Source organism: Hemibagrus wyckioides, linkage group LG06 (genome assembly GCF_019097595.1).
Source record: "Hemibagrus wyckioides isolate EC202008001 linkage group LG06, SWU_Hwy_1.0, whole genome shotgun sequence".
Classification (NCBI taxonomy): Eukaryota; Metazoa; Chordata; class Actinopteri; order Siluriformes; family Bagridae; genus Hemibagrus; species Hemibagrus wyckioides.
Window position 1 is genome coordinate 9,750,347 of NC_080715.1, and position 19,066 is coordinate 9,769,412.

A 19,066-nucleotide genomic window follows, 5' to 3' on the forward strand; every position below is an offset into this window, starting at 1 on the left:
ACTTCTCTCTCAGCACTTGTGAAATTTCAGTGTGGAGCGAGTTACACAACAAGCCAATCCTGATAGCTGCTATCCTGTGACATCTTTCCTATCATTTTAAACACTGATTCATTCGTTGTTTTAGATTCTTTTTTTTAATTTCTTTCTTTTTTAAGAGAGTGGATTGCTAAGACCCTTGATATTGGATTTGTCTCAGGTTCAAGCCCATTTTATTCATTCAAATTTTTTTTGAATGATCTAAATGTTTCTTAAATTATAGAATATTTCTCTTAAAATATGTTTAAGTATTTTTGCTCCTGTTGCAATATTGCCCTTATCTACAGGTTAGCCATGGCATTTATTATGCTCTCTTGGTACAGAAGACCTGAAATCTACATTTTTCTGAAGCAGCAATCTGACCAATGCAAATAAAATTCAGCCATCAAGAAGGACAATGAGGAAATGACACACTCCCTAACATCTGAAGGTACTTTCAATTCCACCTGGTGCATGGTGAACTTCGGCCAGTGAAAGGCCCCTTTTTTCCCCAAATGAGCCAACAGAAAAAAGAAGGAAGGATTGCGATGTCTTTGGCTGAAAAAAAAAAGCTAGTAAAAGCTGCTTATTGATGACACTGGATGTTTATCTGTTGCATACAAACTAGCTGTCTAGTCCACCAATATAGCTACAGTATCTAACTAGCTGTCTAGTTCACCAATATAGCTATCTAACTAGCTGCCATGTCCATCGATATAGCTATAACTAGCTATCTAGTCAACTAATATAAGTTTTGTTGGGTTTTTTTAACCAATCTTTTTCCTCTTGCGGTTGCAGCTTGAATTCTCATTAAGAGCGTTTGCAGCTCTATTGCAGTACTGCGTTCTGATGCTTCTTCCTGGCAGGACTTTTGACATCCTTGTTTATAATACAGTTTAGATTTGTAAATCTTGAACTGTTTTCACATGAGCCCAAGGAAAAAAAGAGAAACGACCCTTTTCTGTGAACTTGGGCTCACATTCTTTAGTTTCTCGAGTATTGGATCTTGGTTGTTTCACAGTCTTGAATATTGGTAAAACCTGTTAAAAAATAAAAGTGCATAACAACAGCCAAAAAGTTAACCCTAAAAGTATCATGCAACAAAAATTCATTATATTTAAAACGTTTTATTTTTGTAATAAAGGACAAAAGTGACTAAAAATCTGTACAACCCGAATAATATATCTTATATATATTTATATATATATAAAACCAAATAAAAACAAGGCAAGTAGAGAATATTATCTATGGAATAATGTCAGGTGTCTTGTGTGTGCGCTGATCGCGATTCACAGTCCCTGAAAGAGGCTTTGGATTGTCTGGGAAGTTTTCCAGCACATCACATCAATCTACATTCATCAGCTTTCCAAACTACAGGATCCAGATTTAGAATCAGCTGATTCTTCTGACTGAAAAATACAAACACACACACACACACACACACACACACATTATATATATATATATATTATATATATAGTTTTCCAAAGATTTGCTTTATCTAAGGTTTTCAAGCTGTATATTTTGTTTAATTTCTGTGGAACAAATTTTCTGTCCTTGATCATCTTGAAATATTCTTTTCAAACTCAACTGGCCAATTGTTTTCTTGTTATTTGTGGTCTTATGTTCAGAGTCCTAGTTTTCGGTACTATAGAAGCATACTTTTCTTTCTTATTTCTGTTGATTTTTGCCTAATTCAATCATTTTGATAGTTCAGTTTAAATGTTTTTGTTCATTATTTATGATACTTTCTATCAAGATTTTATACATTATTTCAGTAACTTAGATGTTAAAATATATAGGAATTTTCCCTTTCATTCAGAGACCAGGGAAGATGCAAATGTTTGAACTTCTGACATGAAGTACATGACATGATTTACTGAGATTGGTATGTCACTGTTGTTGTTTAGGAGCCGTAAAAGTTTAACACTCACCTCATTTCTTTTTCCCTCCCATGGTGAGGTTCTCACTCTTCTTTTTCTGGACCTGTAAGGAAAGAACGAAGATGAGCTTCAGGAATCAGATACAGACGAAAAAAATATGTTGAACAATTTCTGCCAGACCTCATTCATGGCATCATCAATCTGTTTGAGTTCTTCATATCTGTCCCGTGATTCTCTGAGTGGCTGAACCATCACCTCCTCGATCTGAGGAAACAGCTGGAACACACAGATGATAAAAAGCATCATTATGCACTGAGATGGAACAGATAGATCAATGGTTATTTTTAATAAGCGCAATCGGTACAAGATCTCTTCATAAACATCACGCTGATCGTCTTCTCACCTTCATCACTGTCTCGAACATGGGAATGAGGACGAACTTAATGAAGCCGATCTGAGCCGTGGGCTTAGTGACCTTTTCTCTATCCATGAAGGGAGCGACGGGTAAGCCTTCCGCCTTCTCCCTGTCACTCTGCATTAGGATGAGAAAAGATGCTCAGTTAATCTCCACCAAATAAGCTTTTTGAATAATCTTAATGGCTATTGGACACTAATGCACACTATGAAAATTTAAAATTAACAGAAAATAAATGGCTACAGCTTCTTCAATAGAGGACTTTTTTCAGTTCCATCACCTGCATGAAGTACTCCTCAAGCAGACAGTCCACCCACGGCTCGGCCACCTCCATCGGCCGAACTTCGTTGGAGATATCACAGCACTTAATCAGCACCATCTTCAACTAACAGACACAGAAACAACTGCAGTCAGTATCCATCTGGGACTTTACATCATTCATTTATTTATTCATTCATTCATTCATTCATCCATCTTCAGTGAGCATTTTTATCCTGCTCTGGATGGCTGTAGATCCATCAAAGTCCATCACAGGACACTATGTGTACCCATAAACATCTGTGCTATTACTAAATGCTCTTAAAGAAAAGTATTTATTCAGTACTCACACAGGTGACATGCTCCTCATTGGTGAAGTCAAAGTTCTCCACCTTCTGTTTGAAGGAGTCGAGAATCTCGCCATGACGAGCCATGTCTGTAGCTAGTATCAGAGTGATGGTGCCCTGGTAAAGAAAGTTAAAGGTACGAAATGATTAAAGTAAGTAGTTATGAACTTTAAAAGCCACAAAGCAGCAAACAAACATTTATTTCTCAAATACAGCTATGCAAATTTTTCCATAGCATTAGGACAAAATCAAAATTCATTCATTCATCTTCTATACCCGCTTTATTCCTAATTAGAGTCACGGGGATACTTGAATTTATTTGCATTAACCTCTTATTACACACTCAGACACACCTGACGGATCTGTTTAAAGGCTTCAGCATCGAAGTTGGAGAAAATGTTACAGTCTGGCTGGGAGAAGATCTGAAAGGCTACGGCACAGTGGTGGTTCTCCAGAGGAGAAATATCATTATACCTTACTGCCAGCTCTGTCCGTGCATTTATCTGATACCTGAGAACGAGAGAGAACGAGAGAGAGAGTGAGAGTACTCATTCAGTCTTTGGTAACTGATTTATCCTGAACAGGGTTGCAGTGACTCTGATATATAATAGATGAACAATACAGAATAATAACATTTATATTAATGCTTGCGATTTAAAAAAGTTAATTAGGATTATCTTACGTGTTGTTGTATCCAGGATGATCTAGATCGTGACACACAGCCGCAGTCATGAGGATCAGAATATCTACCTGTGTAAACTTTTCCTATAAAAGACACATGGTTTACTGTGAGATTACTAATATTATGCTCACTGTTTTATCCCTATATGCCTGTGTCCTACCCCTGAAAAGGACAGACCTTTAAACATCAATATACACCATTCTGCACTCATATACAGTGTAAAATATGAGTGCTGTATGATGTATATTGACCTGTTTTTCTTTTAACTGCATCCTAACTGGCATATCATTCTTTAAGAATAGTAGAACAATGGTTAGCACTGGGAAATTGCTGTGGTATAAAACACATTTTGGAATATGCTATTATTTATAATCAGTATTGGGATGCTAAGAGTTAATCCACATCCTCACACCACCTTGATGTAAACATGCAATTTAATTAAGTTTGCTTTTAATTAACACACTCAGACCTCCATTCCTTTTAAAAATGCACACCCTTCCCATTTGGGTCACTAAATAAATAATATAACAACCTGGGATTTTTAGGGGTTAAGGTTATAGATGGAGGTGAATAATTATTTATCTATGGATATGGAAATACAAAATGCAAGTGTGTATGTGTGTATAGGTAGAGGATATTTAAATTTTCCCCTGTTCTTGTGAACAAGAGGAAGCAATTTTTTTGTCCAGTGGCTGCACTCATTAAAGACTGGATAATTAAGAAGAAACCCTCTAAATAGATGTCCATGGCAACTGAAGCGCAAAGAGGAAAATGAGAGACTAAAGAGCATCTCTAAATAGGCAGAATCTGGGGTTTTTTTTCCACCTTTTCATACGCCCTCTCTCCACTCCTCCCTTCCGTTCCATTCCTCTGACGTTCCGCCTTTCATATCCTTTCATTCCCACTTAGCATAAATTATTTAGCCTTTTTAGGTATTTAGGTTAGTTTACTCTCTTACCCAGTGTATTTCATGGACATCTCTGCATATCTATAAATAGTCCAGTATTGTCTTAGGATATTACAACTGCCTGTATGTGTTATATCCTTTCCACTCCTTAACCCTGCTGCAATCGTTCTTTTGTCCTTTGTGTATTTCCTCTAATCTTGACTGTCTTGTTCATGTTAGAAGAGCTTGACAGAAGACAGGGTGCTAGCCACCACCACCACCACCACCACCACCACCATCATCATCTACATATCATTAAACCATTTACCTGTAATAATCATTAAATTTGAACATCAATCTAAAACAGCTTTTACAGCTGAGGGCAAAAGTTGTACCCCCCATGTTTATGTGAATGGAAAAACTAAAAAATGCTTTTGCTCTAATTAGAAATAAAATACAATTTACTGATTAAAAAACATCCAAAACATTTTGAATTGCCATCAGACAGGGTATTATATTCGGAATTGAAGCTTGTACAACATCCAATAATTGTACAATATCTAAAGGAAGCGTGTACCTAATAATTTCTGTTACTCATACTAATAAAGGAAAAATCTATTAAACTAAAAGCATCAATTGTCTTGCTGCTATGAATGGAATTACTTTGTCCTCTTCATTTGTTTCCTAATTGGATTCAAAATGTTACTGGAAGATAAACTGTCTGTGACTGTACGTAGGATGAGAGGATGCAGGTAATGGGAAGTGCTTACCTGTAGGTTGCAGAGGTAGATCATGCTGTACATCATCTGTGTGACACAGAAGCAGTGGCGGAAGTTGTGGAATGGGTTGTTCCTGTAGTTGTCATGAATACAAAGCTATAAAACCAAAAAGAGAAGAAAAAAATTAAAGGAGTGTAAGAGGATACAGAAAGACAGATGCGTGTTAACAGATTCATCCTAGCCAACAGTGAATAGTTCATTCATTCATTCACATTGTCTGTGCACTAATTTTGCATTAAACTTCAACAGTCACGTGCATGACTAGATTTGGCACTTTAGTCTTCCTTCCTTGCTCTGCATCATCTGCACAAAGTGTATCACGTGTACCATGTACAGCTACAAATTACTGCATCATTGCACAGTGCTAATATCTCACTGTATTACACTCTATATAACACGTCACAGGTCTTTCATCTGTACCGCACTGTATAGAAAATTCTTTATGAATATCAGTACATTTCCACCTCAGTATTTATTATTCATTCCATCTTTCTGGTCAGGGATCCAGGGTCCATCATGTGAAGGCGACAATACAGGCACTTTATTAGGAACATCTGTACACCTGCTTATTCAAACAATTAGCCAGTCAGCCAATTACAGTATATGGCATCAGCACAATTCTGAAACTCATGGTTGAGAGATTTAGAGAGAGAGAGTGTTCAAAGGAGAACTGTTTGATCTGAGCTAACATGAAGGCTACAGTAAATAAAATAAAAACTCTTTACAACCGTGGCGAGGAGAAAGGTCTCCCAAAATGCGTGACATTTTAAATGATCTGGATGATGGGCTACAATAGAAGAAGACCACATCAGGATCCTCTCCTTTCAGACACAAAAAGGAATCTGAGGTAGAGTTTGCACAGGCTTAACAAATTTAGAGGGCTGAAGATTGGAAAAAGCTTACATGATGCTTCTCTGTTTTGAACTCTAGAGAGTAGTGATAGCTGTGGTGACTGGACAAATGGCATCTTTCTCATTTTGCTATGTTACAAAAAGTGGAGTTGTTTAGCATATATTATTTAACATTTTGGGGTATTTTTAGGCTACTCCCTCACCTATTTCTTTTCCCTTTCTGCACATCTATAAATAGGGCATTCACTCAATGTTAGTACAGTACAGTTGTCTGTGTGTGTAACAGAGCTGGCAAGTAAAACAAAGAAATGTATTTATGCAATTAAATGCATGTATGCAGACCAGTATACATTTATAGTACAGTATACAGTATACAATTTATGCAGGAAAATGTTTAGTCTCAAGTTATAGCCCTAGGTGGGTTACTCTGTAATCTTGAGGAATAAAGTATTTGAGCAAAATCAAATTGACCAGATTCGATTTTTTTAAGAATTAAGAATTTTTAAGAACTTCATAAAGATTGTTTTCTAGCATATTTCATCAGTACATTGTACAGGTTTCCTTACCAGCCATCTCTTCAGTGTAATCGGGTTGATGTTAAAGTCTCGGACCAAACCCAGATCATGATACATGTGCTCAAGACAACTGAGCATCTGGAAAACACACACAGTGTCAGATTATTAACTTATCTCGTCAGTAGAAGCACAAATGCCACCTGAGATAGAAATGTACAGTTTCTCAGGAAAATGTTCGGCTTAAAGCTTTCTAATTTATACAAGACATGACTAAGTAAACCTTTAGTAGCAACTACTGGGGCGGTGGTGGCTCAAGTGGTTAAGGCTCTGGGTCGTTGACCGGAAGATCAGGGGTTCAAGCCCCAGCACTGCCAAGTTGCCACTGTTGGGCCCTTGAGTAAGGCCCTTAACCCTCTCTGCTCCAGAGGCACTGTATCCTGGCTGACTCTGCGCTCTGACCCCAACCTCCGATAGCATATGTGAAGAAAGAATTTCACTGTGCTGTCATGTATATGTGACAAAAAAAAGGCTATTTCTACTCCTTCCTTTGGTGGATCGTCGCAATGTGGAGCTTGATGAAAAATGTTGAGCTATGGATTATTGGCACTGTAAAACACCACTGTTGTCAAATTCTTGAAACTAATGGGTCAGAAAATCAGATGCTGATTAATTTCCTACAGCAGCATCTCGAACACAATATCTGGTTACAAGGCAAATCACAACTTTATATTAAGTGAATACTTTAGAGCTAACACAAATCTTTCTATAGTGATGACTAATTTGCATGGGTGGATGCTCCACATGTTAAAACAACATATTTTAGTGTATTTATACATATTTTTTCTTTCAGTGAATTGGTTTTGGCCATCTGTTTCTTGAGAGAGAGAGAGAGAGAGAGAGAGAGAGATGACGTCAGAGAGTTGCCTGTGACCTTGTCTGTGAACAAACTGAAGACGAAGCACTGCGGAGGTCTTTTTTATTACTTTTAAAATCACATGCTTTAAAGAATACAAAATCAAAATAAAAAGCATCGCCCCCGTGTCCTCATTCCCATGAGTGACTACAAGAGTTTTATACGGATAAAAAAACTTTTGGATGCTACATCGAATTTCAATTTGCACCTGAAGAAATATGACATTGTTTTGGAGGTGAGACCAAAAAGAATTTCACAAATAACATTTTTCACTGGGCTTTGTCACAAAGCAGGTTTACAGAAATATAGAAATATAAATTTTACATTTATAAATGTATCCCTAATGATCAAGCCAGAGGTGACGGTGGTGAGCAGAGTTATTTCTTCAGAATAAATTCATTTTCGTTTTAATATGAAGTCTCTTTTGCTAGAAGTTATCATCTGTTCAATGACAGTCCAAATCCATCTTTATAGTTTCTAAGTGGCACAATCCACAATAATCTCATTTATCATTAGTCTGTCTTTCTGAGGCCATCTTCAACAGCAGCGAGTGGATTTCAGGAGATGAGGTGATTTAATCACAATTAAAATCAAAGCAGGAACCTAGACTACTTTTTAAATATTTTTATAAGGAGGCCTGTATATGATATATCTTAACATAAAAGATGACCATAAGTTCTTCTTTTGTGGGAAATTAAATATTTAGCATCTAATTTATTAATGAATGTTTAAACGTCAGGGAACAATAAATGTTTAATGCCCTCCCTGGCCTCACCTCATTAGGTTCCCACTGCCACACATCGAAGATCGGCTGTCTCAAAGCGTCTATCGTCTCTTTGGACAGGTGATACTACACACAGACCCATATACAATCCAGACATACATACACAAACACACAGAGGAGGAAAACGACAGCAAACGAGACAAGAAAGGAAAAAGACAGGCAGTACAGCGTTAGTGAATCTTACCTCATTGGATTCCCACAGCCAGACGTCGAAGGCGGGTTTTCTGAGGGCATCTATGGTCTGCTGCGAGAGCATGTACTGCAGGCAGATAGAGCTCCCAGTTAACCCTCTGCTCCTAACGCCTGGCTGGGGCCACCACTACACACCTGATACACACTTGCTACGCATCACACTCATTCCTGTGTTCAGGTCATGTCAGAATTATTGTAGAATAAGAATTCAGAATGGATTCTAGTTTATTTTTTTTTAAAAGGTCTGCCTGAAAACAAAGCTGTCATGATCCTCTACTTCCCTTATAGAAGAAGTAAGCCATGAGTGCTTATGAGAATCAGCTAAAACCTGAATTTTCCAAATGATGGGTTTTTTTTTTTTGGGACATCAACTCTACATTTTCATGCCCCTAAACATGGCACTGAACAAAACTAACAGTGACTGGTTGTTTTAGATGTCAGTCAGATGACTTTTTGGGTGGTCCTTGGCAATAAAAGCTGCTATGGAGTTCAAACCTTCTGCTGTCATTATGAAGCTCTGGCTATTCAAAACTACCATAACCCTATCCAGGATACGTGCTTACTGAAGATGAACAAAATGAATAAATGTGTCTGATAAAACTGTTCATTTTCCTTATTTTCCAGGAACTGAAATAAACTGAAGTGTTGTGTGCATTTCCATAGAAACAATTAATTTCCAATGCTGAGAATCTGAACAGCTCGGAGTAAAACCTCAGAAACATCAATTACTGTAATTACCTTAACTCTGACATGACACAAACACATTATATGACTCTTACAAATCATGCGATGGCTGTATAGACTGTAAATAGTTTGTGAACACACCATGTTTTAAGATTTTGCTTTTAACAACCTCACATAAAACAGTCCAAAATGTCAAAACCTAACTTTAGAATACGTGAATCATGAACGTTTAGTGAAATGTTAGAAATGATTCATTTATTAGGAACAATTTAGATCTAATCTAATCAGATGCCAAAATCTTTATTACTCTAATTAGGCACTTGGAGCCCAACATGTATTTCTGTTTTACAGTTAACACTAGCACTGTGGATGAGCCTAGTGTATCAATACACCTGACCAAAATAATCTTTTAACTGACTTGCTATTCCACATTTTTTTGCTTAGTCTGTGGGGCCAACAGGATTTAAACTGTAATAAAAAGCAGGAAATGTCAAAAAGTATAATAAATTCCTGGGTACAAACTGTACTGCACCATTTTTGGTTTATTTTTCTGTCTCTTTTGTCTCAAAGGATCCATCAAGGCTTATCTCATCAGCTGATTACGTCTACAGAATTAGAGTACTCATAAAATAAAAAAATAAAATAAAGCAGTAATGAAGATCCTATTCATAATTTCCAAGTGTTGAGGATAGGTCAAATGCACAACACAGAACTGACTACAAATCATTTTACTGAATAAATAAGAAATAAATTCAATGCTAGTATTGCACACATATAAATCGGGTCTGTAGATTTACCTTTGGGTATGAAGGCACATCCCTGCGAGGAGTCAGCTTCTTGTTGTCATCCAGGAAACTACTGCAAAGGACAGAGAACATACTCTAGTGAGAACAATGAGGAGACTGATATAATGACATAATATAATTATACCTGATTCACAGATAGCAAAATAGGTCCGGCCCAGATCTGGCCCACACAATGAACTTACACTCGGCCCACATACCACAAAGAATGACGGCCCTTTGGTGGACCATATCTGGTTTGCCTGAAGTTTTGTAACAGTCAGAAGATTTAACAAAGTTGTCCAACATAGGAAAGTTTTCAGGATAAGGGACTATTCACTTTCTCTGTAACATGACAAGGGTTATGTCTTTTATAATGTAAGTGATAACTAGAATTCAATAAACAAATTAAAAGAATGGTGTGTTGTTCTTCAATAAATAAAAACACCACAGTGACTTGTAAACTCCTCTGGCATAAGAGGCATAAAACATAACTCATTTTAGTCATGCAGAAAAATCATTGTTTTCTGAGCTATACCCAAAAGGATGGAGCAGCCTCACTAATGAGAATGTTCAGGTACGAGAACAGATGAGTATGTGTTCATTAGTCAGCTCATCAAGACGCTAAAGGGGATAAAGCAGTTCTCCTGAATTAGTTCCCTTATTAAGAGCCAGCTAAGCACAAATCTAATCCTCTGCTCACTACTGACGGCTAGCCTGCAACTACCATTGAGTTAACTGGAATGAATTGGATGCGGTGATTGCGCCAATCCTCTTTGGGATGATAATTGTTATGACTCTTTTCACCCCAACTGACTTGCTGTGATAGCACCAGGCCGAGGACTTGTTGGGTGTTTGGGGAACACCGTGTCCTGGATGACGTGGTTTAGAGCTGACCTAGCACTCAGACTCTGTTTAGTGCTTTATTAAATTTCTCCTTTTTAGGATCTTTGCATTTTTCTTTGCCTCAAAGTCACTAAAAGGATTATGATGTGTATTTTTAGCCTAGACAGAGTATCCTTTTAATCCTTTAATCCTTAATTAAGTCTAAAATGAATCACTGATTTGCAGAGATTGTCACACTTATATATAATCTTTTGGATCTTTTTACTGGTCATCAGGAATTTGAGCCACCAAAAACTTACTTTTGAAATGATTACATTTTTGTTTATGCCCTAATAAAATGTTCCTGAAACAGTCCAATGAGGTACATGACATTAGATACATGTGAAAATTGGTGTTGCTATTCATTAAACGTTATCGTTTACATCATTTGAAGTACTGAAACATGAAGGCTGATTGTAGAGACAGCTGAAGTGAAAATATCCAGCGCATCCACTTCAATCATACACCTCGCTCCCCTCACTGAGCTCCTCCTCCCTTCACTTTTCTCCATGGAAACCTCGACTTGCAGTCAGATGATATTTCATAAAACAACAACACTGTAGCTGAGGATCAAGGAGAGGTAAATACCAGGCAAATGCATATTTGTGTTACTGAACAGTATGTGAATTTGTATTCTTGGGGGTTTGTCATACACCGTCAGAAAAAAGGGTACCCCAGAGGTACAATTTTGTTCCTAGGGGAACAAAAAATATAATGGTGCTTTTAAAAGGTACACAATAGGTCCTTAGGGTACAATTATGTTCCCAAAACGATTAACAAAGCCTCTGACTAGAGGTATAAAATTGTACCCTTCAGGGTACCACCCAAGCGATGGCCATTTGTACCTTAAAAGGTACAGTTTTGTACCATTCTTTCTGAGAGTGTAGTAGTGATCACACTCCAAAATCGCAATTCACTCTTTCACTCTCATGTGAATTACTAGAAATTCTCTTGCACTAGAATACTACAGTGTGGAAACTGGACAATGGGGCAATTCTTCAGCTGAAACATTATTGATTTTGTTCAGTTACCATTGTTCGTACAGACTGAGATGTTAATTTGTTGTAAGGTGAGGAGACAGACCTGTTGTTTCGGGAGGCCATCTCCTCCCTCAGCTTCTTTATGTCACTGCGACATTTCTCAATCTCCACCACCTTCATCCCCTCCACTGAGAAGACAAACAGAAAGAGTGTAATAAGGAGAGGAAGGAAAGGACAAGAGGGAATGGGATGTCAGGAAAAAAAGTTTATTTTTAAAAAAATAGGAGACTATGAAGAAAATGTGATGGCTGAGAATCAAAGCAAGAATCAGCTGAACACGCATGCAAATAGACAAGTGACGGACATAAAGCTGTTGAAGCTTCCTGTAAAATCGGCTTTACAGCTCCCCAGTTTTCCTGGTATTCAGCCAGCTTTTAGCAGGACAGGTCATTCCCCCAGAGCACATGAGCCAGATACTAAGCACTATAACACCGGATGACATCAAACACCATAATCATCACTATTACTGGCTGTTCTCTAACCTGCTCTGTTTATTTGGAGGCAATAACAGTCATATTTTTATGATGGTCTAAGCCTCTTTTTTTTTTTTTTTTTTTAGAAATAACACTCACTTCCTGGACTGATTAGTCCTTTTTTTGTCATATTTTGGTTAGCATTGTATCCTGGGAAAACCCTTAACAAGGTGAAACGTTGATTTAGAATTTATAGCTCTTAAGAACTACTTTTCTTTGGAAAGAAGGATACTTTCCAAATGTGGTGCAAGAGCACCATGGACATCTGTTTCACTGTGGCACAAAGCCATCCAACAATATTATCAAGGCATGAGACTTACCATGTGAGTGAAAAACTAGCAAGGGTTTAAGACATTTGAGGACAGAAATGACTTTTTTGCTGCTCTTGTTACATTTTGTGGCATTTTCTACATTTATCTCTTTTATATTAAGGGCTTGCTCAAGAGCAGCAGCTTGGTGACGCTTGAACCCCCAATCTTCTAATCAGTAACCCAAAGCCTTTAACCAATGAGCCATCTTAAGTTGGCCAAACACAGTTAAATAACAGCCTAAAGAAAAACCATTCCACAGCATTTCAGTGAAATATATTTATAGCTTCAAAAAGTTTAATTGTATATTACGGGCATAAAAAAAAACCAAGTACATTTTCAACCACATTTTTCGTATTTTCAGCAGATTATCAAGGAGGAATAGATAAGGACAGACAAAAATAGTTACTGAAAATTTATGTAGATTAGGGATCCAATAAATGTTTACTAGTTAAAATTTAAACAAAAAAAACTGAGTTTATTTTATAGTACATTTATGGTAACAGTGAAGTATATAATGTTCAGCAGAACCATCAAATAAATCATTAGCACATTTTTAAAGGCAGCTCCTTATTTACCGTGAGCAGCAAGACATGATGCAAATGAGATGCTTCCTGCTACAAAACAGGATTCACTGACCTTTCAAAAGGTCTCACTACACAGATCGGTGTATTCTGTGCTCCATCACAACTCTTTTTTTTTACCTCATAATTCATCAAAGCTGTAATGAGTCAAATGATTTTACAGCAAAAAAACAACGTGCACTGTGCTAATGAGTCCAGAGAACTGTGAAAACCGAGTAAACACTGCCTTCTTAGGTGAGATTCATTTAACAACAACGGGCAGCGCACAGCGAGGGTTCTTCTGATAATTAAGGGTTCAAAGCTTCCTACAAGGATTCCATATAAAACTTTAAAAGAGTGCTTTTAATCTTCTTCTCTCTAAGAGTGCCTTGTAACACATAAAAGGTAACCTGGAACAAAAAGAAAAGCAACAAACTCGGCCAAAATTATAAATAAATATAGATATTGTTTTTACTATTTTGAGCACCATGTATTTTTCTGTTCAGTATTCAGTATTTCTGGGACAGCTTCTATTAAAGTCTAGTGAAAAAGAAACAAATGGGACAAAGTTATTTTTGCCACAAAAGTGTCGCAGAACATTCAAAGACACGGCCACTGCCTGTTAGATAAAACTGAATGAATCAACACTAAAACAAAGCAAATAATTTAAAAAAAGTATAAAAGATATTCTGTGGTAATGTAAGGTACACATCGCATCATGAACTTTTTGATTTATAACAAAGTTAAAAACAGTCACTTTTTTTTGCTTGGCCCATTTATTTTTTTTTGCCCCAGAGTGTATTGTCAAGGAGAGCAGCAAGAGCTTTCATCAGAGTCTTCTGTATACCACGAGAACCTATCGTAACAAACCTTAAAGCCTATAAAATATGCAAACTCAATGAACTGAGCATTCTGACGAAGAGCAAGACACTTCCAACATCATCTTCAACATCTAAAACAATGTACATTTGATTAATTCAGGTGGTATTGTCCAGCCAGTCTGTGCATATTATGGTTCATAAAAGCATCTATATATGCATCACTGCTGTATGCATCAGCTCAATAAAATAACATTAGATGTTTTTACGTTTACATTTCTGGCATTTGGCAGACGCTCTTATCCAGAGTGACGTACAAAAGTGCTTTAAGTCTCTATGAATGAATACATTAACACTGGTTCAATATTTTTGATTTATGGATCATTTTGCAGATTGGCCATGCGTTTAAATATAACACTAAACATACTCTTAGTAGCAACCAGGGTGCAATTTGTTAAAAAAAACAAAAAACAAAGAGAGGTCATTTTAATAAGAATTTCTACACTAGAATTTTTATCATACCAACACGAAGTCTACAAGTCCCAAACTAAAGGCAAAATCTAAAAAAAATAATAATAATTTGAACTATTATTAATTATTTCAACAACTGACAGGCTTAGGAGGCATTTCTCCACACATGAGCCATTTATCCCAAATAATACATAACACCATGGATCCATGCTAGCTGAGAAAAACTTGCATACAGTTTTCAATCGATAGGCCTGGCCTGAAAAGAAAATCTGGAACGAAAGATAAAATTAAAACATGTATTCGTCTGCTGAATGAGAGGTAGCAGAATAGTAAAATAAAAGAATAAGAATAAGAATAAGAATAATTACTCACTAACAACAGGCCATTTGTTAAGAAAAATATATCTTTTTGAGATACCAGTAGCTAATGACACGATTTACTGTAGTGCATAGGAAATGCATCCCTGGATATAAATTAATGATCAGATATCAAAAGCAAAGATAGAGATTTAGAAATCTTTCCTGCTAGAAACAATGGAAGGAAAATTGAATGAATCAATGAATTATTATTGATTATCAATATCTCCATAAGTGTGGAAAGAGCCTGGACACAGGTTCAATAAAACAGTTAATGTTTGACCAAATCAAAGACCATAGAGCATCTCCACATCACATGGTGCCATTCTAGAAGAACAAAAACCCTGAGAAAAAATGAATGTTTAAAGGCATTAAAGCCAAGACAATGTGCTCCCTTTGTGCTAAACCTTATCAGGAGAACTCAAAACTCAAGCTGGAACAAAACTCACCCTGCCAATAGCTTGACACCTGAGCAGCTATGGTTCTGATAAACTATGATAATAAATCCTGAGAATATGGAACAGTAAATAATCTGTAATCGTCTCTATCTCTCTGTTATCAGGTCCAGTGTGTGTCAGCAGACAACACATTGCCATCACCACATCTCTGATCCTGTTTCATAACCCAGTCACATGCAAAACTATGCCAACTTCCTCTCTTCACCCTTTATATAAACATTACATTACACACACATGATATATACTATAAATAATGATTTCCACCCAGTGTTACATAAGCTGCATGTATTTCACAGTAGTGTTAGATACAGGTCAAATGCCAGGTTTTATAGCTTCTCAGAAAGAATGAAACAAACAGCGGCTGTGTGACTTATGATCCGATTACATGTAAAAGTTACGATGCATGATGACGAGCGCAAACCAGTGCCTGAAAGCTATTAATGTCCTTTTCTTACTGTGGTACGAGACATCAGTTTCTCAACATTACCATCACTAACTGCCATTATCTTAATCAAACATAGAAAGTTCATTCGGTACACCTTCACTGTATCTTCACTCATTGGCCATTTTATTCTAGGTCACTGTAGATGTAAAATTGCAGCTTGTACTCCATCTATTGCTTATGTGCTCTTCCATGTATAGCAGTGGTCACCATTTTGTTATTTGGATTCATTTTTCAGAGGCGTTACAGCTGCTGGGATTTTCAAATCTTAATAATACCTGGAGTTTGTTAGAGAATAAAGCCCATCTTTTTCAATACAGTGTGTTGAACTTCAGGTGACCATTTTTGGATTGCTGGACTGTTTAACTCAGTGACATTTACACTTTATGGCCAAACGTTTGTTGTTATAATACACCTGTCACTTTATCTGCTGTAAATACTACCTGCACATACTTTTCTATGCACACTCTAACATAGCCTTATTTATCAATGCACATATTTACATATTTATCTGCACTTGTTCATTTGCACGATTTCTACTATTTTCACTTCTGGTAGATGCTAAACAGCATTTCGTTGCTATGTCAATATCTATCTATCTATCTATCTATCTATCTATCTATCTATCTATCTATCTATCTATCTATCTATCTATCTATCTATCTATCTATCTATCTATCTATCTATCTATCTATCTATCTATCTATCTATCTATCTATCTATCTAGGCTTTCCACTAAATTTTGGAGCGTGGCTTTGGGGATTTGTGCTCGTTCAGCCACAAGAACATTAGTGAGATCAGCCCTGAAGTTTGGAGAGCAAGCCTCGATATTTCAGTTCATCCTGAAAATGCTCAGTGGGGTTGAGGTCAGGGTTTTATACAGGCCACTTGAAATCTTGACAAACCATGTCTTCATAAATGAAAATCTAATTCAAAACACATCCATCCCAGAGCTTATCTTGGGCAGAGCAGCAGTAAACTGGGACTTCACCCTAGATGGGATACACCTATAGCAATTTAGCACAATCAGTTAACCTACTGGCTTGTTTATGAGAGGTGAGAGAAAACCAGAGGACCTGGATAAAGCCTAAACAAACAAAGAGAAAAACATGCACAGATACTCTATGTATAGTAACCCAAGCACAGGATCATATTTAAGACCCTAGAGCTGTGCTGCAGCGCCATGTCATTTTTTTCTACCAAAATAAAGAAAAAAGTCTTTAATCAGTACACATTTCTCAATTCATTTTTACTATTTCTTACTTAGATTTCCTAATTCTAGAGCATTACAACTGAGACCATCCAAAAATGTACAGGCGGTTCAAACTTTTGAATGGAAATGAAGATAATCTTTATCTAAGCTCGTCTTGTCTTACTGCAGGTAATATGAAAAGTCATCTTTATTTTTCTTTATTGCATTCCAATACAATTGATTACTGTCATTCCTTTAAATAGCTTGTATACCTTATAACAAAATATCATTTCTCCAGACCCATGGTGCCTCATGTAACTGTGCACAAGACTACACACAATGCAAATACACAATAGTGTGAGATGAGTGCAGGACAATAAGATCTCAAAAGACTATGATTGTTCCGAGTATGGTTATGTAATTCACAATATGATTATTAAATATGATAATAACTTACATTCAACTCTTTTTTCCAACATGGCCAAGCGGTTTGTCACTTCAGTCTTCAGCTCATTGATCTTAAAAGCCCTGATAAAAAAGATTAAGAAATATGGAGACATGTGTGAAACAAACCAATTAAAATCCACTCAAGGAAACACATAAAACAGCACACAGCAGCTGTAAAGCAGTAACTATGGCAAACAGGCAGAATGGAGAACGGTAAAACATGCTTCATTGCATTACGCGTAATTTACGACACAGCAATGAAAAAGGGGAAAGTTGTGATGGGGAAAAATTTCCTTTAGAGTTTAAAACGAATACTTCCTGTTTGATATGATGATTGATAGTAAGCTTCATATTGCACTGAGCTTGGGGATGCAATGCATGGTTAAATTTTAGCAGTGATAAATCACAAAGGAAAAAAGAGAGAGAGAGAGAGAGAGAGAGAGAGATGGAGAGAGGAAGAAAAAAAAAAGGAGAGAGAAAGTACCTGGAGAACTGCTCCGCTACCTGAGTCAGTACATTCTGAAAAAGTTCTTCTTTATCTACAAAAGGAAAAAACAGCAAAACACTGTCACCCGCTGTCAGAAAAATACACAATGTGGGCCGTCGGCAGCAGAACAGGCATTACAGTTCCTCATCAGAAAGCATCAGAGTGTGTACGACGTCATCGGGGCAAACAGAGGAGATGGAGAGTTAATGGAAGCGGCGTGCAACCGGGCAGGAAAAGCGAGAGGCACAGGACGAAAGACACACTCTCTCTCTTCTACCTCTCCTTATCATGTACTACAGATATTCTCTTCTGGGTGTTAAATGGTGGCTCAGTTTCAGTTCCCACACACACACAGACATAGAATACACACCAACACACATACGCAAACATCTCATCCCTGATTGGTCCATAGAGAAATGGTGGACAAAGTTCACCCAAGTGAACCAATAAAACACAGTAACAGAGAAAAGCAGGTGACAGTAAACATTTTCTATTGGCTGCTTTTCAGTGCACAATGGCTTTCTTCTCTATAGATAGAGAAAGCGGTAGGTTAAGGTTCACACAGTCACTCGAGGATCCACATCATAAAAATCGTAAAGCACTCATACATAATTGAAATTTTCTGGATTGTTTACCCTGAAACCAGTCATTCAGTTTATATGCAGTGAGACCTAATGTTTTATATAAAAACCTGTTTAAACACACAAAGAGCAGCACAAGAAATATTATATCTGCTTTAATTAAGTCTGTGTGTGTGTGTGTGTGCGCATGTGTGTGTGCATGCGTGTGGATGATAACAGTACATGATGTGAGGTTTAGATTTAATGAGGTTTAGAGTTAGGTTTAGGGAGGATTAGTGAGGTTAGTTAAGAGTTTTGGGGTTTTTGTTAATAACTTTCAAGTTCAGGATTCTTGAGATTATGGGTAGGGTTTATGCTTTCAAGGTTACGGTTAATGATGATGTTTGAGGTAGGATTTGTGAGGTTAAGGTTAACAAGGTTAGGTTTATCAAGTTTAGGGTTATCGGGGATTAGTATTAAAGTTGAATTTGAAGTTAAGTGTGAAATGAAGTTAGTGTTCGTGAGGTTAGTTTTAGGGTTAGGCCGAGCTTTATTCAACTACAATACTTCCACACGAAGA

At 37.0% G+C, this 19,066-nt stretch overlaps 1 protein-coding gene across 2 annotated transcripts in view; it reads right to left on the minus strand.

Moving 5' to 3' along the window:
• Positions 1-1,162: 1,162 nt before the first annotated feature.
• Positions 1,163-19,066, minus strand: part of pde9aa (phosphodiesterase 9aa) — a 33,106-nt gene continuing 15,202 nt past the window's right edge. The window contains exons 6-20 of one of the 2 annotated variants that reach the window (XM_058392018.1): positions 17,924-17,978; positions 17,450-17,520; positions 11,955-12,039; positions 10,002-10,062; positions 8,513-8,587; positions 6,683-6,769; positions 5,257-5,361; positions 3,601-3,683; positions 3,272-3,428; positions 2,922-3,035; positions 2,594-2,698; positions 2,302-2,430; positions 2,079-2,174; positions 1,950-2,001; positions 1,163-1,424 (exon numbers count right to left, since the gene is read on the minus strand). In XM_058392018.1, the coding sequence (XP_058248001.1) occupies positions 1,951-2,001; positions 2,079-2,174; positions 2,302-2,430; positions 2,594-2,698; positions 2,922-3,035; positions 3,272-3,428; positions 3,601-3,683; positions 5,257-5,361; positions 6,683-6,769; positions 8,513-8,587; positions 10,002-10,062; positions 11,955-12,039; positions 17,450-17,520; positions 17,924-17,978 (1,274 nt within the window). In that variant the 3' untranslated portion in view covers positions 1,163-1,424; position 1,950. Of the gene's footprint in view, positions 1,425-1,949; positions 2,002-2,078; positions 2,175-2,301; positions 2,431-2,593; positions 2,699-2,921; positions 3,036-3,271; positions 3,429-3,600; positions 3,684-5,256; positions 5,362-6,682; positions 6,770-8,319; positions 8,395-8,512; positions 8,588-10,001; positions 10,063-11,954; positions 12,040-17,449; positions 17,521-17,923; positions 17,979-19,066 lie in introns of both variants that reach the window. The other variant, XM_058392017.1, reaches the window with a different exon arrangement.